This window comes from Staurois parvus, unplaced genomic scaffold, assembly GCF_062004578.1.
Source record: "Staurois parvus isolate SC_StPar_1 unplaced genomic scaffold, SC_StPar_1.0 ptg000175l, whole genome shotgun sequence".
Taxonomy (NCBI): Eukaryota; Metazoa; Chordata; class Amphibia; order Anura; family Ranidae; genus Staurois; species Staurois parvus.
In genome coordinates, this window is record NW_028317971.1 from 2327923 (window position 1) to 2353896 (window position 25974).

At 40.4% G+C, this 25974-nt stretch overlaps 1 protein-coding gene across 2 annotated transcripts in view; it reads right to left on the minus strand.

The window, feature by feature from the left end:
* Positions 1–25974, minus strand: part of LRGUK (leucine rich repeats and guanylate kinase domain containing) — a 97413-nt gene that overhangs the window by 12252 nt on the left and 59187 nt on the right. The window contains exons 12-18 of one of the 2 annotated variants that reach the window (XM_089676872.1): positions 13461–13557; positions 10992–11105; positions 8252–8453; positions 7526–7636; positions 5434–5579; positions 5258–5346; positions 4984–5118 (exon numbers count right to left, since the gene is read on the minus strand). In XM_089676872.1, coding sequence (XP_089532998.1) covers positions 4984–5118; positions 5258–5346; positions 5434–5579; positions 7526–7636; positions 8252–8453; positions 10992–11105; positions 13461–13557 — 894 coding nt within the window. The remainder of the gene's footprint in view (positions 1–4983; positions 5119–5257; positions 5347–5433; positions 5580–7525; positions 7637–8251; positions 8454–10991; positions 11106–13460; positions 13558–25974) is intronic. The other variant, XM_089676873.1, reaches the window with a different exon arrangement.

Sequence of the window (25974 nt, forward strand, 5' to 3'; positions counted from 1 at the left end):
CCTCTCAGATTGTTGGACTCTACCCAGAGGTTGGTCTTTGGGAAGACTCCTTCCTTTCCGGGGCCGCAACCCTGGACTATTTGGTTTATTTTTTTCCATGTTGCTTCATAATGTATGTTGTAATATTCCCTCTGACACTGGGTGATGTTTACCCTAAGTGTCTAGCCTCTATTCTTTTCTTATATTTTTCTAATCCTTTTCTTTCTCATTGCATGAGGGTCAGCCATGTTCTCTACTGGATACTCAGGATTCCTGCTGCTCTGCCATGGTGGGTAAGCTTACACGTCTATTGGAACTTTGTTGCTAGCTATGTCTTCACAACAGTCTGACAGAGATCTCAGTCGATTGCTTTCTCATAATGTCCTGGAGTTTGGCTCTCCTTCTAAATGTATTAAAGCCTACCATCATTACCGCTCCTTAGGAGCTGACGGTGTGGTATCTTTCACCGAAACTAAGTTAATTAAAGATAGGGAGGAACGCAATCTTTTGGGAAAGGGCATCTGGGAGAAAATGTGGTCACCTTTCTGGTTATTATGCACCAAATGCTAATCAGGTGCGGTTCTTCCAATCCCTACTCTACTCTTTGGCTTCAGAATTTGAGGGCGATGTTACGTATAATGGCTGGAGATTCTAATTTAGCATTGGATCAGATATTGGACAAGTCTCGCGCTGCCATGCTTAGATCCCCTTCCAGACAGAGCCGAAAGTTTGCCCAGTTACTGTTTCGCTATGATTTGGTTGACGCCTGGAGGGAGGCTAATCCAACTTCCCAAGATTATTCTCACTTCTCCAGAGCTCATAATTGTTATTCCCACATTGATCATATATTTCTCCTCTCTAGGCTGCTACCTAAATTGCTCACTTGCAAGATTGTCTCTACATCTTGGTCTGACCATGATCCTGTCCTATTAATGCTTTCCACCTTGACAACTGAGATGGCTAACCCTGATTGGCGCCTTAATGAATCTCTCTTGAGCAACAAATCCTATTGTCTTGATATTTCTACTCATCTGAAATTCTATTTTGAAACAAACAAAGCAGAGGACACAAATTCTGCTATAAACTGGGCGGCCCATAAGGCCTCAGTTAGGGGCTTTCTTATTCAGCTATCCTCCCGACTCAAAAAGGCTTGTGATGAATTGATTTCGGCTAAATCCAAAGCTTATAGTGTTCTTGCTGCCCAACATAAAAAGACTCCCGACCCTGATTTGTTGGCTAAACTTGACCATGCCCGCACTGAACTTAATTTATGCCAAACTACTTCGGCAAATAAACAGTTACGTTGGGCTAACCACAAATTTTTCACGTGGCGAGATCTCCCAGGCATTCTCATATAGGTCTCCCTAAAATTAGATTATCGACTGTTCACAAAGCCCAAGACCCTTGCAAAATTCTTCAAGCATTTCATTCCTTATATACTGACCTTTATCGTCAACCCTGAGAAAATGCCTCCCCGTCTGTTAATCATTTTTTTACATCTTTGACTCTCCCATCTCTCCAGGAGGCTCATAGAGAACTCATGGACCAACCTATCACTAGTGAGGAAATCCAGAAAGCGGTTAAAACCTTAGCTCTTAAAATAAATCACTGGGACCTGATGGTCTTCCCCATAATTATTATAAAACTTTCTCAGATCTTTTGGTTCCACATATGGGTCTTTACTTCAGTCATCCATGGGATGGGGGTGTAGTGCCACATGATGAGAATAGAGCGTATATTAGTGTTATTCCCAAGCCTAATAAAGATACCACTGCTGTTCTTAACTACCGCCCTATTTCTCTGATCAATTGCGACCTAAAGATCCTTACTAAGGTTTTGGCCTTGTGCCTCAATATGTTTCTGGCAAACTACATTCACGATGACCAATCAAGGTTTAATCGGGGACATCAAACACTTGATCAGATCCATCAAACTTTAGCATTAATATCTGCAGTGAAAAATAACTGGGATAATTTCCTACCAAGGGAAATCTTGCTGCTATCTCTGGATCTTCACAAGGCATTCGATAGTTTGACTTGAGACTACTTATTTCATATGTTGAGTGCCTTTGGGTTTGGCTCCACTTTTATTTTCCTATTACAAGGTTTGTATTGTAATCCCTCGGCTCAGGTTTCTATTCGTGGGTAAAAATCGGTTCATCTTCTTATCAGATGTGGTACTAGACAGAGGTGTCCACTCTCTCCCTTACTCTTCGCGCTGGCAATAGAACCCCTTGCTATTGCTATTCGTTGTCACCCTGACATTACGGGTATCCAATGTGGCCGACAAGAACACTAATGTGCCCTGTTTGCTGATGATGTTCTTATGTATGTTTCGAATCCCTGAACATTTTTGCCCAATTTGTTGACTCTGCTTCATCAATTTTCTCTGGCGTCTGGACTAACTTTAAACTCTTCCAAAACAACTTTAGGACCATTTTGACTTGCCTCCCTTATCTAGGGGTCCATCTTACACACTCTTTTGTGACTTTATATCATGCTAATTATCCCCCACTTTTATCCCCCACTTTTTAAACGACTCAAGGAATACCTTTTTAGCTGGGCGGATTTCCCCGTCTTGGTTTGGTAGAATCAACTCTATCAAAATAACCTTCCTACTAAGATTACTCTATTTTTTTCCAACTTTACCGATTGAGGAGAAATATTGCAATTACAAATCCGAAGTCTCTCGATTTGTGTGGGGTAATAAACACCCCGAATTAATAATTCAACATTGCATTCCAAGAAAAAGTATGTGCGGTTTGGGACTTCCCAACCTCTTGGCCTATTTTCATGCGGCCCAGATAATGCAGCTCTCCTACACTACAGTCAAGGGTCCTAAACCCCAGTGGGTTAGCATTGAAGCCCTATCTTGTCATCCTTATGCTATTGGCTCTATTATGTGGCTTCCCATTTGACTGCCTCCTCCCATTTTATGCCCTACATTATCTTATCATTTAACAGTATTGGACAGGCTGCGCATCCGTAAATCCTTATCTTCCCTCCATACCCCCTTAGCTCCTGTTTTTTGTAATCCTGAATTTGTACCTGGGCATATGCCATCTTTATTTCAGTGGTGGATCAATAAGGGCTTTCTATGTATCAGGGACTGTTTAGATGGGAATCGCCCATATTCCTCACAATATTTTCGAGATAAGCACCAACTACCCCCTAGTGAAATTTTTCGATATAATCAAATTGTGTCCTTCCAATCCAAACTTAAACGGAACCCTTAACAATTACTTCTTTTGAACTCTCTTGTCAAGTTTCTGGCATGCTGAAAGGTCGTGGAATATATCTACTATATATACTTCGCTTTATGATCCAAAAACCAAGCTTCTTTATATGATAGAACTAACTGATTGGCAGGATATGGCTTACGCTTTGTCCAAGATTTCTATTAATACTACATTTTATAAATAATAGGTTAACCTTTCCAACATATACAGTTATGCTCAAAGGTATGCGTAACCTGGCAGAAATTATGAAATATTGGCATTTATATTGAAAATATGAGTGATCATCCCAAAAATCTGCTTTAAGGATAGTGATCATATGAAGCCATTTATTATTACATAGTTGTTTGACTCTTTTTTTAATTTACAATGATAACAGAAATCACCCAAATAGCGCTGATCCAATGTTTACATACCCTGGATTGTTTGGCCTTGACACAAACACACAAGGTGACACATATGGTTAGTTAAAGGTTAATTTCCACATCTGTGGCTTTTCAAACACAGACAACTAGTGTCTGTGTATGAATAATAAGTGAGTTTGTTACCTCTCACAATGGATGCATTGAGCAGGCTAGATACTGAGCTATGGGGCGCAGAAAAGAACTGTCAGAAGACCTAAGTAACAAGATAATGGAGCTTGAAAAGATGGAAAAGGATATAAAAAGATATCCAAAGCCTTGAAAATGCCAGTCAGTACTGTTCAATCACTTGAACAAAAATGAGCTACAGGGCTGAGTTGCCAGAAAGAAGCCTTTACTGAGCCAATGCCACGAAATGCCAGGTGAGGCATGTCAAGGTGTTCTCAGACATATTGTAACTGAGCTTTTTTGAGGAATTGGTGCAGTGAAGGCTCCTTTCTGTCACATGACCATGCAGGTAATTTGTTGTATTGCACTCCCTCAAAAAAGAAAAAACACACTGTCTTTTTCCAGAGAAGCCTGTATTTCTCTTGAGGTTACCTGTGGGGTTTTCTTTGTATCTTGAACAATTCTTCTGGCAGTTGTGGCTGCAATATTTCTTGGTCTACCTGACCTTGGCTTTGTACCAAGAGATCCACAAACTTTCCACTTCTTAGAAAGTGATTAAACAGTACCGACTGGCATATTCAAGGCTTTGGATATCTTTTTATATCCTTTTCCATCTTTATAAAGTTCCAATACCTTGTTATGCAGGTCTTTTGACAGTTCTTTTCTGCTCCCCATGACTCTGTAGCTAGCCTGCTCAGTACGTCCACATGAGAACTAACAAACTCACTGACTATTTATACACAGATATTAATTGCAATTTACAAAATCACAGATGTGGGAAATTAACCTTTAATTGCCATTTTAACCTTTGTGTGTCCGTGCGTCTGTACCAAAGCCAAACATTCCAGGGTATGGAAACGTTTGATCAGGGCTATTTGGGTGGTTTCTGTTATCAATATGTTTTAAAAAAGGAGCCAAACAACTATGTGATAATAAATGGCTTCATATGATCACTTTTCATTAATAAATTACAGTATTTTTGGCATGATCAGGCATATTTTTAAAATAATTGCCAACATTTTTATGATTTCTGCTAGGGTGTGCAAACTTTTGAGCACAACTGTATATGCTTCAGAATGCCAACTCTGCCCAAACTGACATTTCAAGCACAATTTCTTCATAATTTCAATGAAACGAAGAAAACTGCACTTAGTGCAAAAAAATTTGCAAATCATATACAGCAGCACTCAAAAACACCAATACACAATGGAAAATCTAATATACCATATTGTTATTTACCTGGTTTCAGGGCTGGCTGGTGGGAAACTACGATCTGCAGTTACGTTACTACCACTTGGTTTCATCGATGAGCATGATGTGGGGTCTAGAAGGCGGCGGTGGGTGCCTAATGTTGCTGGAGCAGTTACTGGACCTCTACAAATATAACGTCACAAATAAACCGTAGATCAGGTATTCACATTATCTACCAGGTCAGGCCCAATGTTACCATTATGTTGCCTATGTACAGTATGAGCATCCTTACTCAATTCTATTACAAAACTATTCAATTCACCTCTGAAACAGCTGGGTGTATGTTCCAGGAGTCTTCCCCGCTAAAGCCTGTCTTGCTGCTTGCTGACGTCTGCGAACAGAGGCCTCCTCCTGAAAGCAATAATCATGGTTAAACATATGACATATATTTCTGTGTAAATGATATACAGTCTGGCCGTGACTAAAAGAGTGATTTACTGCAGGTGTTTTTTGAGAGGAAACTTTGGCTGAGACTCTAGCTGAATAATTTCTTGCAGCAGAATCCTGAAATTCATTGTTGGTGTTGTTCGGAGAGCCTTTAGTAGCATCATTTGGTGAGGATCCAGTCAGAGGTTTTCCAGAATCTAAATGTATAGGAGATAACATTAGATCAAATACTTTGCATATCTACAACATACAGTCAGGTCCATAAATATTGGGACATCGACACAATTCTAACATTTTTGGCTCTATACACCACCACAGTGGATTTGAAATGAAACAAACAATATGTGATTTAACTGCAGACTGTCAGCTTTAATTTGAGGGTATTTACATCCAAATCAGGTGAACGGTGTAGGAATTACAACAGTTTGCATATGTGCCTCCCACTTGTTAAGGGACCAAAAGTAATGGGACAATTGGCTTCTCAGCTGTTCCATGGCCAGGTGTGTGTTATTCCCTCATTATCCCAATTACAATGAGCAGATAAAAGGTCCAGAGTTCATTTAAAGTGTGCTATTTGCATTTGGAATCTGTTGCTGTCAACTCTCAAGATGAGATCCAAACAGCTGTCACTATCAGTGAAGCAAGCCATCATTAGGCTGAAAAAACAAAACAAACCCATCAGAGATAGCAAAAACATTAGGCGTGGCCAAAACAACTGTTTGGAACTCAGCAACACCAAAAGACCCAGTAGACCACGGAAAACAACTGTGGTGGATGACCGAAGAATTCTTTCCCTGGTGAAGAAAACACCCTTCACAACAGTTGGCCAGATCAAGAACACTCTCCAGGAGGTAGGTGTAGGAATTACAACAGTTTGCATATGTGCCTCCTACTTGTTAAGGGACCAAACGTTAAGGTTCACTGCAGTTAGTTAAAGAAGTAGAAAGCCAAACTGGGGTGATTGTTTCCTGTGACACAATACAACATACACTGCAGAAAAATAGTATGCATGGGTGTCATCCACGAAGGAAGCCTTTCCTAAAGCCCATGCACAAAAAAGCCCGCCTAGAATTTGCCAGGGCCTATGCTGAAAAAGAAGAAGACTACTGGGACTCTGGAGTGATGAGACCAAGACAAATGTTTTTGGAACTTCAAAACTGTATGGCGTCTCAAAGGTGAGAAGTACAAAGAAAAATGCATGGTGCCTACAGTGAAACATGGTGGTAGTAGTGTTCTTTGGGGCTGCATGAGTGCTGCTGGTGTCGGGGAGCTGCATTTCATTGATGGTATCATGAATTCACAGATGTACTGTTCTATACTGAAAGAGAAGATGCTACCATCACTCTGTGCCCTTTGTCAGTGGGCACTTTTCCAACATGAAAATGATCAAAAACACACATCTAAGGCCACTGTTGAATTTCTGAAGAATAGAGTGAAAGTGATTCAGTGGCCAAGTATGTCTCCTGATCTGAACCCAATCTAACACCTATGGGGAATTTCGAAGACACAAGTTGAGCATCACTCTCCATCCATCATCCACACTCTAAAGAGGTCGTTCTTGAAGAATGGAAAAAGATCGATGTTGCAGTATGTTGTCAACTTGTTCATTCCATGCCTAGAAGACTTGGTGCTGTCCTTACAAATCATGGAGCTCATACAAAATACTAGATGGAGTAGTTTTTGTTGTTGGGTGTATTCATTTTTCCATCAACTAATTTGAGTAAAACTGAAGATTTTCTACTCTAAGTTATATTATTAACCTTACTTTCATGTAATGAGCTAAACAAATGTTCTATACAACTAGTTTTGTAAACATTTTGGAAATTGTTCTTGTGTTCATTGAGATATTGATTAAAATCTTACTTTTCAAAAGGGGTGTACTCATTTATGTTGAGCACTGTATATATATAATTATTTTATTTATTTACAAGTCAATCCCAGGAAAAAAATGTGTTAACAAATCTGCACATATTGATAAAATTTATATCAAGATGATTGATTTAGCATGGAAAAAATATGCATGCTTTAAGGGTCATAACAGAAGTATATAGAATATTTGCAACAGCAATTTTATTTGTTTAGCCAAATAAATTGTCTCAACTGTATATTGTTTTATTGCTTTAAATTACATAAGTATAATTACCAGTTCCAGATTTAGCTCTGGTTAAGCTTTGACTGGATTGTCCTTGCTCAGTCAGGCCTAGGTACTCTTTAACAAGCAATCTCAATTCCTTGTAGGCTTCATCTAAATCATCTGTGCAAAGACCAAAAGGCAATAAATATCTTTATATTAAATTTTGGTTAATATTAATAATCAATAAAAATACAATAGATGGAAAAAAGTATATAGATGCCCTTCCTATTTATTGATTAAAGATATTTCCAGTGTAAGGTATTGTGAGTACTACTACAAACAGTACAGTTACATTTTTTTTGACTATTGTGCATTCCAATCTTGTACCGACAATTTGTGCAAGGCCACTTTCTGTTACAGCATGACTATCCTACCCCGTGCACAATGCAGGATCCTTCAAGACATGATTTGAGACGTCTGATGTAGATGAGCTTGACTGACCAAAACAGAGCCCTGAGCTCAACCGTATTGAACAACTTAGGGATGAATTGTAGTAACAATTGCAAGCAAGCTATTCTTCACCAACATCATTACCTGACCTTGCAAAGGTTGTTATAGCAGCAGGGAGGAGGGGGGCAACTGCATATTAATGCCCATGGTTTTTAATGGGATATCAAACAAGGTTATATAGGTTTGATGGGCAGGTGTCCACAAATGTTTTGGCATAGAAGGAATTTACATACTAGTTCATATTGCACTAAAGTGTAAAAACAAAAAGAAATAAAATGCTATTACCTGTATTTATGACTGCATCAAAGTAGCCTGGGCAGTCCTGATGTATCTTTATATATATATCCACTCTAGACACAGCAACATCTATCTCGGGTCTAGTGAACAAACCCTTCCTCCTCAACCAGCCTTCATACTTCTCCTTGTTCATTGGCAGGAGCAAGATGTAACGTGGTTTAAAGTAGGAATTCTTCAAACTTCTTACACCCTAGAACATAGATATAAACCCAGATCAGTTTCATACTATTACTTTTTTAAGGCAGAACTCAAAGCAACAGGGAAAGCTCAGTCAATGGTTAGGAATGTGAAGAAAAGGCGAAATCCCCTTTAGGGACAGGCCGCTGACTGCAAGAATTTTAAGCTAACATCTACGGAGAAACAATGTGTTTCTGCATTAATCTTTCATATTCTTGGTACTTATCTGTCAGCAAGACAAACCGGATCAACAACCAGCCGTAGTGAATAACCATGGGAGCAGAATCCAGCTGGAGTTGGATGCTTCTCTACATTTGCTATTTCTTACATAGTTACTTAGTCTGACTGAAAAAAGACCAAAGTCCATCCAGTTCAACCAAAAAAAACAAAAAAAACCCTGAAACTATGTTTACAGAAACACATTTAATTATCACGGCACAAAAACCATTTAGGGGCACAGGTAATGTCATGTAATGGTTTAACGTCATAGCGGTTTGTCTCAGATTTATTATTTCCACTTAAATAGCATGGAGTTCTTCTTTAAAACATAGAATGTTGACAATCTATAATCATGAGCAACTACAGTTGTGTTCAAAATAATAGCAGTCAGACATCACTAACCTGATCAATCACTGTTTTTGGTAGAAATGATATTTCTACATGGCAAATAAATTACTAGCAGGTATAGTAGAGTAGTAGAAATCCAACAGACCCAACAGTCATGACATGCATGCTGCTGATTCTGTGTAATTGAATCACTAATTGAAATGGGCATGTTCAAAATAATAGCAGTGTGGAGTTCTATTAGTGAGGTCATTCATTCTTTGAAAAAACAGGTGGCAATTATTGCCCTTATTTAAGGAAGGAAGGCAGAAAATGTTGTACATGCTGGTTACAGTGCATTTCTCTCTGAAATTCTGAGGAAAATGGGTTTTTCCAGACATTGTTCAAAAGAACAGCGTACCTTGATTAAAAAGTTGATTGGAGAGGGGAAAACATATAAAGCAGTGCAGAAAAAGATAGGCTGCTCAGCTAAAATGATCGCAAATGCTTTAAAATGGCAACCAAAACCTGAAAAACGTGGAAGAAAGCGAAAAACTACCATTCAAATGGATAGAAGAATAGCCAAAATGGCAAGGACTCAGCCAACAATCAGCTCCAGGAAGATCAAAGAAGGTCTAAAGTTACCTGTGAGTACTGTTACAATTAGAAGACGCCTATGTGAAGCCAAGCTATCTGCAAGAAGCCCCCGCAAAGTCCCACTGTTGAAAAAAAGACGTGCTAAAGAGGTTACAATTTGCCAAAGAGCACATTGACTGGCCTAAAGAGAAATGGTGCAACATTTTGTGGACTGATGAAAGTAAGATTGTTCTTTTTGGGTCTAGTGGCCAGAGACAGTTTGTCAGATGACCCCCAAACACTGAATTCAAGCCACAGTACACTGTGAAGACAGTGAAGCATGGTTGCACAAGCATCATGATATGGGGATGTTTATCATACTACGGTGTTGGGCCTATTTATCACATACCAGGGATCATGGATCAGTTTGAATACATCAGAATACTTGAAGAGGTCATGCTGCCTTATGCTGAAGAGGTAATGCCCTTTAAATGGGTGTTCCAACAAGACAACGACCCCAAACACACCAGTAAACGTGCAACATCTTGGTTCCAGACCAACAAGATTGACAATATGGAGTGGCCAGCCCAATCCCCGGATCTTTATCCAATAGAAAACTTGTGGGGTGACATCAAAAATGCAGTTTCTGAGGCAAAACCAAGAAATAGAGAAGAACTCTGGAATGTAGTCCAATCATCCTGGGCTGGAATACCTGTTCACAGGTGTCAGAAGTTGGTTGACTCCATGCAACACAGATGTACAGCAGTTCTCAGAAACAGTGCTTATACAACTAAATATTAATTAAGTGATTCAAAGGAAAGCAAAATCTTCAAACATTTTTCAGTTTATATAGTGAATGTTTGAGTTTGTAAAGAAGAATACAAACACTGCTATTTTTTTGAACAGTCTAATATTCACTTTTCTTCAAATTATTTACAGGAACAACACAAATTTGATATATTTTTCTTCATGTTTTGATTTGGAATAGAATGTGTAGTGTTCCCAATGCATTTGTGTGTATGGAAATAAAAGCTATTAGAAGGATTTTGAGCTTTATTCACTTTTTTCAACACACTGCTATTATTTTGAACACAACTGTAAATAAAAAATGTTATATTGATCTGTCCAGAGTAAATTGAGATATGATCAGTGGGCACAGGCTACTGTACTTTGCACTGCTCTATTTAATAAAGCTAGATATGCAGGCTGGACCCAATTGCTTAAAGATCTTTCAATAAACGTGCAAGCTTGGACCACTTCATCATGCATGTTTATGCCTATGGAGGATGGGGGGAAGGGAAGGATAAAATCTCTGGCACTGGATTCTTTCCAATATTATAGTAATCCATATGATCCAGTACCAGAACAAAATAAACAAAAGGTCACCCTTTGTAGAATAACTAGATTTATGAATATACAATGCAAGAAACACCTCTATTTCCATGTGTGTGCAACAAGCAAGACCTTCTCTAGCAACAGACTCCACGGCCTCTCTACTCAGACCATAGTAGTGACCACTGTACTTCAAAGTCAGGATAAACAGTCCCTAGAAGAAGACAGAACCATATATTAATAATATAACCATAATACTGGAAATTAGTGAAATTAAACTCAAGTATAAGTGATGTAAATTAGTAAGTAACATGAAACATTTCTGCTAGTCAGATATTCTCATTTTTACATTAGTAAAGTTTCAGTCCATCCAAACTAGATACTTCCTTTTTAAACAAATGCTGGAGTGTTCAATCACCAGCTGTGTCTTATATATTCTGGGTACTTCAGCAGTGAGATTTCTGACAGGGCGAGCCATCTGTGATACACATTTCAAGGTGCTCAGTGCTTCTGAAACATGGCTTTGTCAGATGATTGCTCTCAAATGGCAGTGATCACCATCTGGGATCACAGAGATATTTCAAACATTGTTTTCAATCAATTTAAATCTGCAGATCTTGTTGAAATAACTGAAGTTGATCTTGCCAGGGAGGTAATTTAGAACTTCTTGTTATAAAGTGACAACTGTCTCTAAATTGTGAAGCATGGGGGAATGAGAGACATCGAACATCACTAGGCTAAAAAGGTGCAGAGGAATGTGAATGGTCTCAGCCTTGAGTTCTTCCTGAGCCTCGCTCCTCATGCATTTTTCCCCGTCCACTGAGGCTAAGTAATAGAGGCTATGCTCCAGTGGGCAGGACAAATGCACCAGGGGTGAAGCTCAAGAGGAACTCAAGACTGAGACCATTCACATTCCTCTGCACCTAATCAGCTAGTGGTGTGCGGTATCTCCCATTGCCCCATGCTTCCTTGCTTTCTGGATCAAGCAGTAAACAGCCTCCACCTCTACATTTCTGTGAGACAACAAATTGTTCGCTAGCAGAGAACCTTGAGTGGCTCTATAAGTGGTTACAGGGTATGTTGAGTGTCTTCCAATTGTACTAGTGCATTTTCACCCTGATACACACTCCTGGTGGAGACTCAAGTGGCCATGTTGAGCTATATTGTGCAGGTGTGGTCCACTGTTGAACCAGTCAAGAGCAAGGATGTGCAGCCAATACTGGTGCATGTGCATGCAGACAGGAAGTGCTTTATAGAGGCTGGTCAAGATCAGCAGTGCTGAGAGTCAAAAGAATAAATAAAATTGTACAGTAATGAGTTAAACAAGACATAGCAATTGTCTATGATATATGGTGATTCAGAAAATAAACTTTTGCCCAGTTAGGGTTTTCATCTACTCTAACAAAACAGGCCAAAAAGTTGGTCTTAAAAGATGTGTTCACTTTTAAGAATACACTTTCTGGTTGAGCCTATTGTCTGGTGGTTTACCATTACAAAACACATTACTACATTATAATTATAGTCACTTTTCAATACAAATTATAGATTAGGATAATAGCTACAAATGTACTCAGTATGATGCGGTTTCTTCACTTCCCTTTGCTGATGATGCTTAAAATGTAACACCAATTTCCTGTACTTTAGTTCCAGTATAACTGAAGGCAACATTATTTTTTAGTTTTGCAAAGAGTTGAGAGAAACTGAAATGGTTGGGTTTTTATTAGTGCCTGTTTCCCCATTAGATAGAGCCACCTTCCCTGTATGTTTTGTTTACGATATGACCAAGAGTGAAAGAAAATCCCAAATTTTGGGTTGTTACCTAAACAGAAATAGTGAAGAAATTTTCCAAATGGAACACAGATGGCAAAGAAAAAACCTGACAGGTTATATCTCTCCCTTAACCTGGTCATACGTGGATCGAAATTCAGACACTTTAGCAAGGACAGGCCAAGTTTCGATCCATGTATGAGCAATCTGGTTCTATAGAAACTGATCAATTGAATTCTGTACAACCACCCTGTTGGGTTTTTCCTGAATGATCAGTGCTGCTGGCTATAGCTGGAAACACTGATCATTGTGTTCACACGGCAGGAAGGGCTCCCTGTAGTGAGAACACAAAAACACAGCTGAAATGGTTTGAGAAGGATGGTGGATGGATGGGAATCTGCACATTTTTTTGTACACTACGAAAGCACAGCAGAAGTACTTTTTTGATTTTTAGGCATGAGCACTGTCATTTGGAGGGAGCGCCAACAACGGTTGGGACATGGGTGCCTATGAGTGACATCAAGGCTGTCGGTATTCCCCGCTGTTTTCGAGTGCTCTCTCCTCTTCTGCAGCCACAATTGGCTGACACAGGGGAATCGCATGAGCAGACTGGAGCAGGCCGAAAATCATAATTTTATATATCTTTTTCTCAAAAGTCAGTCAGCATTGGTTTTTGGTGGGGGGAAGGATCATTTTTAAGACTACTTAGGTTTAGTTTGAAATTGTACTTTTCTATTGTGCTAGTGTAGAACACTATTAGAAGACATAAAAAGTCCTGTCTACACAGCAGGTAATTTCTTACAGAGCATGTCATATCCTCGAATATCTCAGGGCTAACAAAATGGTAATCAAACCGTTTCTCTTCTCCAAAGTAAGGATTTCTGGTGGTGTGACAGGGGCTGAAACAATAAAAAAGGCACTTTATGTAGAAATTCTTAGCATATAAGAGACAATCGTTTTTTTATTTAAAAACTAGTTCAACAAAACACATTGGCCCCAAAGACACAAGAGGCATTATTCATTTTGTATACCTGAATGCAGCTCCATTTCAGCTAATGCATCCATGCACATTGTGGTGTTCAGATTAGAATTTTGCAGCACAAAGTAAAATGCCTCAAACCTGCCTTCGGGGAGCAGCTTACTTGCTTAAAGTGGAGTTCCAGCCATTTTTGGGTTTATTAAAAGTCAGTAGCTACAAAAACTGTAGCTGCTGATTTTTAATAAACACACACTTACCTGTCCAAGGGTCCAGCTATGTACTCACCTGTGCTGTCCCTTCTCTCCTTCTCGGCGCTGGCATCTCTACTGTGGGCACCAAGCTGTAACAGCTTGCGGCTTCACAGCCTGGTGCCCAATGCACAATGCGCAAGTTGCACCGCGCACCCTGGTTGGTCCGGCAGTCTCTTGGGACCTGTGAAAGTTCCCAGGAGACTGCGGGAGAAAGAAGGGGGCCGAATTTCTGGGTCACTTTGCTGTGGCAAACTGAGCCGGAAGTGGAAACGGGTACCTGTCAAAATCAGGTACCCGCTCCCCTCCAAAAGGGACCAAATATGACAGCAGAAGGGGGAGGAGGCAAATATGCGGAGCTTCTACTTTTGAGTGGAACTCCACTTTAATTTATGTGCATATGAGTGTAAACATGTGAATCTGTGTGTAAATTCTAACCAATAGAATGGGTTTACACGCACATGCTTCTAAACGCCATACACCTGTAAAAATGAATAAATGAGTGTAATTAGGCATCAAAATGAGTATATTTTCTGTTTGATTTTCCTGCCAACTCCTGGTAGAAAGATCCAGCATAGATGGGAGAAATTTAAAGCGGCATTAAATCCAAAACCAAAAATGTAGTATATTGCAGCTTACCTATCATTAGATGCAGTGGACGCATTAGTTTTCTTTTTATGCTTTTCTCCTCTGTTTTCACCTGGTAATCTGGCCAGTAACACTCCTCCTGTAATACAGTACCCCCACTCTGGATGAAAGAACACAGGGGGCACAACTGGACAGCAGCATTGTTAATCGGGGGAGGGAAGTATTAGATGTATTAGCAGAATTAAATACACTTACAAATTGAAGCTGAACTCCAGCTCACACTTTATAAGCAGTAACAATTTTTCTGAATCAGAATACTTTATGAAGCTTAAAGGGAAATTATTAAATGCCAAAGGGAAATTACAGTAAATCCTCTACTTAAGTTGTTGACTTTCAAAGATGTGAACATGCAGTCACATGCCAAATCACGAAAGTAGCTCATGTGTTTGCCGGACATTGTCAGCTGTGTGCACCCTCTGGCACAAGCGCTTGTTCTGATGTGTACTTTACTGCATAGTACAATAGTGTACACTAGTACAGTGTTGATTTGAAGTCTAGGATGTCTGGAAGCAAGCATAAAAGCAGCGGTCTTGTCTGATCACTCCATGCCAGCCCCTGTATGTCAGCTGCTGTACTGTGCTACTGTACCTTTCAAGGTACTGTAGGATTAAACATCCTTTCTTTACAGTATTTTTTCTGTTTGTTTTTTATGCATTATTTGTGTGAAAAGTATTATAAACCTTATTTTGTTGGATTTACAAAAAAATTGGACTTACGAATGAACTCCCAGAATGGAACTCGTTCGTAAGTAGGGGACTTACTGTATTTTTTTCCCTTTTGGGATAAAGGTTTTACATAAATAAAAGCTGATCATTGTAAGAACCCCTATTTTAAAAGAGTTTTGTCACATCTCTACAACTGCTGCATCTGCAGGACAGCTTGTTCTTTGAAAAACAACAGACTTACTGGCTGGATCACCAGATTAAAATAAAAGAAAACATAAAAAAGAAAACTAGTGCAGCCATCACATCTAAGAATAGGTAGCCTGCAATATAATAAATGTTTGCTTTTGGGCTTAATACTGCTTTAACATGCCTGTGTGCATGCAACCTTAAGGAGTGGTTCTAAAGGCTGAAGGTTTTTTTTTGTTTTGTTTTTTTTAACCTACATGCATTCTCTGCATGAATGCAAAAAGCATTGTGTGCAGCTCCCCCCCACAATCCCGATCCAGTAATGTGCATGAGAGCAGCAGCTCTCCTGGCTCTCTCTTTCCTCATTGGCTGAGACAACAGCGAGACGCCTCTGTCAATCATGGCCAGTGAGCAGGGAGTGGAGAATGGGGCTCATCCACGCTCTGTCTGTCTATAGACACACAAAGTAGGGCTCAGGAGCAAGCAGAACGAGTGCCCCCATAGTGAGCGGCTGTCTAAGGAGGCATCTGGAAGAAGAAGGAGCCGACAGCACCAGAGGGGGACTGTCAAACAGGAGGTAAGGGACTGCTCTGTGTAATAACGTTAAACGGAGCAGGCAAGTATAACTTTTTTTATTTTACCTCAAAAATTATGATTTAGTATAATTTAAGGGTAAAATCATCTGAAGGTTTTTCTTGAAAAATACTATAAGAACAATAAACCACATTTTCGAGGATAATCAACATTTAGCTGAATTATATGTAAAATATGAAAAAAAGTTTTGCGTCACTTGCGGTGATACTGCTCACTACTAAGGTTTCCACACCCTGTTATTTTCAAAGCCAGATTTACATGTCACATTTCCTCATTGTCTGCAAGAACAGCAGTCCACTCAGAGGACAAGCAGTGACATGAAAAGCATAAGCGTTGTCACCTTTAAAGGAAGCCACTTGGGACTACGCTCTTACTGTACCTTCATGGAAAAACTGCCAACAGGATACTATATGTGTCTTAAAAGGAATACAGCTGAGCTTACATAAACTGGCTGATTAATGCCTCTGTTCAGAACGTAAACCAGAAAAATTCCAAAGATCCACTGTATAACTTGAAAAAGATTGTTACGTGTTCAGCTAAGTAATCATTATGGTTTTAATTCAGCAAAGTTTAGATCCCGACTCCCATACGGTGTCATATGCCTGGGCTTGGCTAAATGAAATCAAGATGGTGCATATGGCCTTCATCATATTTCAAAGTAACGTTTTCTTTACTAATCTTCTAAACTAAGCATGATTAAGCACAGTGCCCAGCTGTGAGGTTACTAAGTCTATGATCACAATGTTTAGTCATGTTAAAATACTCTACATGCCGCAATTTCCAGTCTAAAGAAAATTCATCTTGGTGTGGCAAACTGAATGTGCTCCTGACAAGCACATCCAGATATGAGAGCTATTTTTTCTATTTAACAGTGTGCAGCAATTCCCACCATCTGGCAGTCATATCTCCTATGGTACTTTGTGGAAACAAAATGAGGGATTTGTGCCTTAACATGTTACAAAACCCAGGATCCTGCATTCACTATATCTGGTCCCCCACAGTATACAGAACGTGGAAATGCAATTATTTTAGTAAATATAAACTGCTAAATAACTTTTCGCATCAGCAGTTAGAGCAGTCTTGTGACTTCTATCAGTGTCCAACTGAGCATTGGTTAAAGCTTGTAGGAGAAGTTTTGATTCTCTCACTGTCCTGTGAGACTGCAGGACCCCTGACCCTCTGTCTGGACAGTGCTTATTGACCCTGTGCTGATCACATGCACTCTCCCAAAAAAAAAAAACCTCTCTAGCAATACACACCAAACTGAGCATGTGCAGCTTGCCCCCAAGGCTTTGTTCTATCAGGAGATGAGTTGAGGACATTGGAAGAAAAAAAAAATCTTCATCACCCCCACAAGTAGTACTGTACTGCTAGGTTGACAGTATGTAAAAAAAAAAAAAAAAAAACCCATAAATAATTAAAAAAATAAAATAAAAATGTAAAAAAAAATGCTTAAAAATTATAATTTTTGTTGTAAAATAATTTGGCTTTTTTTTTTTTACTAAAAAGATAACTGAATAAATTTTGGCCAAGATTTATGATGAAGTATTATTTATTTGCAACATTTTATAAGAAAAACACTTTTTTTCAAAATTTTGGGACTTTTTCATTTACATAGCAAAAAAATAAAAATCCCAGCAGTGAATAAATACCATCAAAATAAAGCTTTATCTGTCTAAAAAAATGGTAAAACATTCATATGGGTACAGTGTTGCATGACCGCGCAATTATCATTCAACGTGTGATAGCGCTGAAAGCTGAAAATTGCCCTGGACAGGAAGGGGGTAAAAGTGTCCGGACAGGAAGTGGTTAAATGAATAATAGTAAAGAAATGCATACCGTAAAAGTAAGGTGTTTCCTAACATTAGTGGTAATTAATATGACTTACCTATAGGTACTGTAAATATCTCCTAAACGTGCACCGTTTAGGAGATATTTACTGTAGCAGCAGCGTGCCATCCCTTGAGAGCCATGCCACGTCTGAAACTCCTGTATGCATGCTCAGCAGTGACGTCATCGCGGCTCGGCCAGTCGGCTGCTGCCCACAAACTTAGGAGGAAGATTATGTGAAGATCCATGACAGCTTTCCGCTGGAGGGTTCGTTTTCAGGCAAGTCTTTCATAATGTGCTAGTATGAGATGCATACTAGCACACTATGCTCTCAATGTGCAGGGAGAAGTTTTCTTTTAATTCCTTCTTTTTTGTTTACTTTAACCTTCCTAGCGGTAATCCCAAGTGTGGCTTGAGGTTAATTTACAGTACCAAAAGTGGTAACCCTGAGCCACACTCGGGAGTACACTGCAGTGCTTGTCCTGAGATCCCTCGATCCTTACCTTGTCCTGCGATCCCGCGATGTTCTCCCGCTGTGTCCTCCGGCCATGTCCTTCGGCCAATGCAGGCATCCATCTTCCGGGTTCCGTTCCCTGTGAGCGTTGGGATGCAGGGGGGCGAAACCGACGGGAAATTCAAAAAATTAAAAATATGACATACGCACAATACATTGTAATCTGTTAGTATTACATTACTGTATCAAACCATTTCACCTAAATTTTGTCCAGTGCCCTGCCTGCACTTTTACTGTTCTTTCTGCCTGGAAACTTGAGAATGTTCATGGCATCCAAACAGTGCCCCTTTAGGCCAAAAGCAGTTTTAGACCAGCTAGAGGACAGTGATAGTGAATTAGAATCACTTGCAGAATTGAGCGATAATGATTTGTGGGGAAATTCCTCATCAGACACTGAAAATGATTCTGCGACTAAGCTCAGTGATGTGCGAACTTGGCGCTATATTTCAAATGTCAGTGTTTTTGGTTTGATTACATTATTGAATTAAATTTATTATTATTTTTTATAAGTATTTATTATATTATAATTTATGATTTCGTGTTTCAAACTTTATCATACCCTGGATGTTTACTAAGCTCTTGTTTGGACAGATTTAAGTGAGTTATTCCTAAGAGTTACAGGCATACAATATAAAACAACAAATTTCCATGCAAAACAATGTACCGTTTTGACATTCAAAAATATTGATTAGTTAGTCCGCCAGGGAGGTTAAGCATGTTCATGTTGCAAGGTTAATTTTTGCACAGTTTAGTAAATGCGATGAAAATTTACTCTGCAAACAATACCTAATCACATGCAGGAAAAATGAAAAAACTAGATTTTGCTTGCACATGATTATTAAAAGTGCTATTAAACCCAAAAACAAAAATGTATTATGTTGCAGTTTACCAGTTCGTAGATTTGGTGGCTGCATTTGTGTTTTTAGGCTTTTCCCCATTTATTTACACCTGTTAATCCTGCCAGTAAGTTTTCAGCTTCCTTTGGGATGTTTTCCATAGGTATTTCAATTAGGCAGTTGGGCTACATTTTTACCGTTTCCTGACTGCCGATTAACGCCACTGAAATTTGTTAAATAGGAAGCAGATGGAGGTGTACAAACTGCAGAATTAGTGGTGCCTCGCGTCACAGCAACGCAAAAATAACACTGCCTGCAGAGGTTTGCAGGCATTGGGACTTTGCAAATGGCTCAATTCACTTTTATTGAAATGAACTGGTATCCTGCAAACTCACTGTAAACACGCCTATGGAGTTTACAGCGAGTTTAAGGCACAGCTGCAAAGTATGCAAATTACCAAAAGTGATCATTTCTCACTTAAGCCATGTGAACAAAAAAAAAAAATCTCCCAGGGTGATTGAGGAGTGTTGCCTGACATGACTTGAATGCCTACACCTGTGCAATGCATCTGAAACAATGCTGTAGGTGTATTAATGCACGTTAAAGACTGCTTCAAAATTCAATGCTTGTGTGAAAGAGCCTTTTAGGGTCTCATCTATGCTAGTGGTTGGGGAGCAGTAAAACCCCATAACTGACTTGTTCTTTACTGCCCCCAAACACTCCCCCTTTAGCTGCAGAGGCAGGAACCCGGGGGTTTACAGGTGCCATAGCTGTGATGCTTTTCTGCATGGATGCAGCAGGAATTACACCCGCTGTGACTTTGCTGCTGTCCAAAGATGTCCCCATTGCTTGTCCAGTGGAGTGCAAACAACCTAAGACAGGAAGTGTCACCAGGTAAAAATAAAGGAAAAAGAGCTGCAATGTATTATATTTTTGCTTCGGATTTAATAGCGCTCGAGGATAGCACAGCTTCTCCACATTAACCAAGCCAATTAAAAAATTCACTTTGGAAAGTGAACATGTTCAATTCCTTTAGTAAATCAAGATTTTGGTCTGAAAGAGCTGGCTCCTGGGCTCTCTTTCCAATCCTAGAGTTACTACCCAGTGAGTCAGGGTCCTGAAACAAGTATACAGCAATAAGCAATATTGTAGGCAAATTTGAAAAAAATAATAATAATACATTTATAAAAATAAACATTCCACCTAACAAGAGACATCATAAGGTGCCAGCTATCACATTTATTAGTCACAAAAAACTTCTTATGTGCCCTTCTCTGATTTGGTTTCATGTTGACACTGTGGCCAGTCTTACTCTGACTCAGGCATGCACATTTTTGAACCAATATATGTATACATGTGTCATACTTAGCCAATCCCTGTGGAAGCTGGGCATCACTATAGTAGACACTGCTACTACAGTGATTGCTCCTGGCTTTCAGGTTCCATGCTGAGTAGCTCCCCTCATGCTTAGCGAACCCAGAAGGTCTCTTGCTTGGCATGATGCCATTCAGAGAACACCTTGCATTTTCTCAATGAGTGCAAAGTGTTCTCCTTTTGGATGAGAAGGAAATTGTGATGTCCCTGCTCTGCCTCTCCACCTTCATTGAGAAAATGCAAGGCATTCTCTGAATGGCACCCATGCCGAGCGAGTGACCTCTTGTATTCACTAAGCAGCAAGCAGCCCGGACCCGGAAGCCAGAGGCAATCATTGTAGTGATGTCTACCACAGTGACTTCCAGCTTGCTCGGGGATCAGCCACATTATGACACATGTATATTTACATTGGTCAAACCTGGATCAGTGTAAATATGAAAAAATATGCATACCTTAAATTCAGCTTTAATCCATAAACTTACATAAAAAGAAAAATGGTCTGTGATGCATTATAATGGCAGAAAACCCAACAACTTTTTGTATTGCATAAACTCCAAAAATGATACAGGATGTACTTATTATAAACTGCTAACTTTTCCAGACTGAGGCATGTCATGTGAAAAACAGCTCTCCTGTCCTTTATTGCAGCTTCATTGTCTAGCAAGCTCCTCATTCCACAAAAACAGCAACAGCGAGTTTAGTGTGTTGACCCATTCATTATACTGAAGTTTCTGCTAGTCCTGAAGAGGTTCTGATTGTAGCCTGGGCTTTTCAACATTAATAAACACTTTTTTTTCTTCAGATAACACAACTAAATCCCGGCTATAGCTTTTACTGCCAAAGAGCATCTTACATTAAGTTGATTGGCTAAATATAATGCATAACATATGCCATCATTTTGGGCATTCCAGACATTCAAGCTTCAAGCTGCTTCCTAGCAGGAAAGAAAGCCATTTAATTCTAAGCTTGACATAATTCTGCTCTAAGTATTTGTGTGAACTTGTGTAAGATTTAGTACTACATGTGTTTAGCCTCCTACGTGGACCCATATGTGGATACAGCATCTTGAAAAATGTGAATTCCACCATGCAGAAAGATGGGCAAACCAAATTCAACAGGTGTGCACTCCCTTTTTATGTTCTAATAGATGGACACTACTGATGAATAGGAGGCACATATACTTCTGAAATTCAGAACAACAGCTAAACATTTTAGCAAATAATGTATATAAAACATATGTGAGTGTCTTCTAGGGACATGGTACTTTTAATATGTATAGGTTTTTAAACTGTTTTATAATTTATTAATCTATTATATCAGGGCTCAACAAATCCCAGGCGCCAAGATGGCACAGTGCCCCCGCCAGCCCACATTGCTTTGTGCTCTCCCATTCTCCACCCCGTAATCTTGGCCGGCCACTCTCTCCAGCCCCATAGAGTAGAGCTCAGTCCAGTGTCTCGGGAGCCTCTGTCCCTCAGACAGAGCTGTCCAATGCACACTTCTCCCAGACAAAGAACTTTCCCAAACTCCCTGCACAGCCCTATGAGAACTGGGAGGCTCCACGGAGGACACCACGGACTCACCTTCCATCACACAGCGATTCCCCCGAGAGACCCCATGGAGCAGAGGATGGGGCCTCCCATACTGATTGCCCTGTCCATACTAGTCCTGCTGGAGGGTGGCTGGGTGGCCATAAATGAGCGCTTGAATGGCCGCAGCGCTGTATACCAGAGTTAGTCAATACGCCTTCAACATGATGGTGGTGGCCACCAATACATGTGCCCCCCCTCAGAGGAGTACTGTGTGCAGACTGGAGTCACTAGGGTAACTAAGTCCTGCCACATGTGTGACAGCGGACAGCCCCACCTCCAGTATGGTGCTGACTTCCTCACAGACTACAAAAACCAGGTAGATACTATAATGCTGGCCGGGGATCCAGTACCCACACTTCATAAACCTGACACTGCACCTCAGTGAGTGACAACATCCTATGCCTTTGCACAGGGGCTTTATCCCACCATACGTGATCTACTCCCATACATCCACCTAGGGATAGGGACTTTCATTACCAGACCATGCTGGCCAGGATTCACTACCCACACTCCAATAAACCTCACCCTGCACCTCGGCGAGTGACAACATGTACACAGGGGCCCCTATACCCCCAACACCCTACCTACCTGTATACAGGGGTCCCCCATCTCCTCCATACCCCAACCCATACCCCCCTGTACAAAACCATATCTCACTACTCGAGGGCTCAACAAATCCCAGGTACCAGGTCACCACAGTGACCAGAAACCACATCCCTGTGCCTTGGTCCCCTCCAGCCCACCCACTGCTGGTAGGGCCACCATTACACAAGTAGGGGGCCCAGGCATCCTGAAAGGCCCCGACCAGGGTCATCTTTAACACGGAGCATCTGCTGTCAGAGCAGACTGACTGCCAGGATGCAGAGGAGGGTGGAGTGGTGGGTGGATCCCAGCTGTGTGCAGGGAGTGGTCGGGGTCCTCTGTAAGGCAGGTTCCAGTCAGGAACAGCAGTGTGCTGGGCTGTGTGGGGTGTGTGAGGCCAGGGGGTGTCATGAAGAGCCCTGCGGAGGAGGAGGAAGAAGAGGAGGAGGAAGAAGAGGAGGAGGTCAGGATGGAGGAGCACCCGCGCTTTTTGTTTTAAGCTGTCACTGGAGATCCTGGTGGAGATGGGACACAGGCTCAGCTATCCCTCCTTGGCACCAGATCCTCTCCACTGACACCACCTGGAGGAGCTGCTACTGGACAGGTGACAGCTGGGAGGACTGGTGCTTCTCAAGGTGTGTGTGACACTGCTTCCCCACCTTTCCTGCTACCCCCATCCCATGACGCTACGCCCTCCTGTCCCGCTGCCACCCTCCCTTGACACTTCCCCATCCTGTCCTGCTGCTTGCCTCTTGTCCTGCTGCCCCCCTCCCTCAACTGGCTCCTAACTTTTTTAGCTGGCTCCTAGATTCAAAGAAAATTTGCCAAGCAGTGTATTATATAACCTAGTTAAAGAGAACAGAAAAGAAAGCGGACACCCACTCAGCCATAAAAAAAAATACATATATGTATATTTAATTTTTTTTTTTTTTTTATGGTCCTAAGTATAATGAATAAGGAACATATTTACAAAGTAACTATGCAATCTTTTTAGGATAGCACCCTATTGCTGGATTATCTAATGCCATCCAGGATCACTACGTGCATGCACCAGGCATGCTCTCCTTGTGTTTGCTTGGATTTAATATTGTATCTCTATTTTCACCCACAAGCACTGTATTTCCCCAGTTTTTTCCCGCTCTATATCCTAAACAGCCAGTTAGCACTTCTGGGCTCACAAAGTAACCCGTTGAGTGCTGTGACTGGGAGGCAGGTAGAAGCAACTAAGTGACTGTACAGCTGCCCAAACCAGTTTTGCTAGACATAGAATGGCCTGCTGTTTTCAATGCGCCCACCTACATGGCCTTGTGGGTGACCCGGCTCTGCTTATGATGCATGTCTGTATGAGTGTAGTGGACAGAGACCCTGTGAATGTTTTCCATGAGCGATTCACTGCTAGTATATAAAGTTAACACTGATAACAGATTGTTTGCTAAAAATGTATACACATTTAATAAGTGCTAGCAATCAATGTACATTTAGGGGTGCACGTAACAAGGTGAAACCCTGGTCTTTACAGCTGTCTTCATAACTTTGTGAAGTTTAGAAAAACCATGATGGGTAGTTAGAACTGCATATAGAAAATTTGACAGAAGGGAAAAAAGAATGTGTGTAACTTTTGAAAAAAAACCTAAGACACACACATACATAACCACTGTCTACCAAACAGCAGAAGGGATTTCTATATCTTTTCATTGACACGTTGTGGACAGCAATGTTGTAAATGATAGCTCTACAAGTTATTGCAGGGTTCCCTAAAAAGAGGAAGGAATGTTTTTTGCACACAACATGGTCATCATAGTAGAAGAGCCACCCTGTGGTAAAAAGTGAGACTGCAGTAGGATTACAGAGAAATTGACCACAGCACAATAATAAATGTTTATTTTTTAAATTTCACCTGTTTTTCAAACCAAATAAACAGACAAATATCCATTGCTAAAATTTTAAACTTAAAGGCATTTAAGTGGGCCATAGTTTCCTCTTATTTAATTAAAATGCCTGTTATATTTAGGTGTACATTTCATGTTCTATAACATATGCGTTTATTCAGTGAGGTTTTTGGTCTTTTCCATACATACTGATTTTTTTTAGCACATGGGAACCGTTATTCTCAGACTTGGCAGCTCCTGCAAGATCTATGGGAACCTTCAGCAAATGCGATATTATTTGACCCTACAAAATGTTTTCCACCATTTTGTATAAAGTTTTTAAACGTAAGGTGGAACTCCAGTCAAAAGTATAAATAAATGCCAAACTGCATAACCAGGAAAATTGCTCTACTATTTCCTGGACAATCACCTTACTAATTACATTGCGGTAATGATGTTCAGTTATTGCCCAGTGAGCAGGCTTGAAGTAGGGGGCTGACATAGGAATCTGCATGGCAGTACCAGAGACTAGGCATGTTCCTTCTCTAGCAATGCCTTGTGGCAAAAGAGTGTAGATCACAAGTTTGACTAAGCAGAATTATAACTTCTTTGGCAGGTGAAACAGTATACAGTTGTTTTTTTTATGGCGTCCTGCTGTATATACAGTGTGTGTGTGTGTGTGTGTGTGTATATATATATATATATAATACACACACCACACAGACTTTTTTTGCATGTACATGTGTTCTATGATAATAAACAGCATCTATATACATGGTATAAAAGCAATCCGCCAGAGATCCCATTTTCAAAATTGTCATCAGTTTTTAAAAATTCGATTAAAAACAAATATACACAAGGAAAAAACATTTTTTTGATTGAGTGGGGAAGGATTGAAATGGTTCTAAAACCTTAAGATTTTTTTTTGTTGCCTTAAGATTTCTTTTTTTAACCTCAATGCATTAAGGTAGAAAACCTTCTATGTCCAGGATTACTCTTCCCCTCCCCCTCCTTAAACGTACCTGAGTCCAATCTCGATTCAGTGCTCTGCGCGAGAGCAGTGGCTCTCTCTGCTCTCTCCCTCCTCTCACAGGACAGATTGATAACAGTGGGAACCATTGGCTCCTGCTGCTGTCAATCAAATCCTATGATGAGGAGATGGGGCGGGGCAAAGCCCTGCTGTCTGTATTAATGGACGCAGGCAGCGGGGCTTGGGAGCAAGCTTGCACGAGTATCTTCCTTAGCAGGAGGTGTGCTAGGGGGTTAATTGGAAAGGGGAGGGACCCAAAAACATTGGCGGGGGACCTCAGAAGAGGAGGATCAGGGCCGCTCTGTGCAAAATCATTGCACAGATCAGGTAAGTATTATATATTTGTTATTAAAATAAAATTTTAAAAACC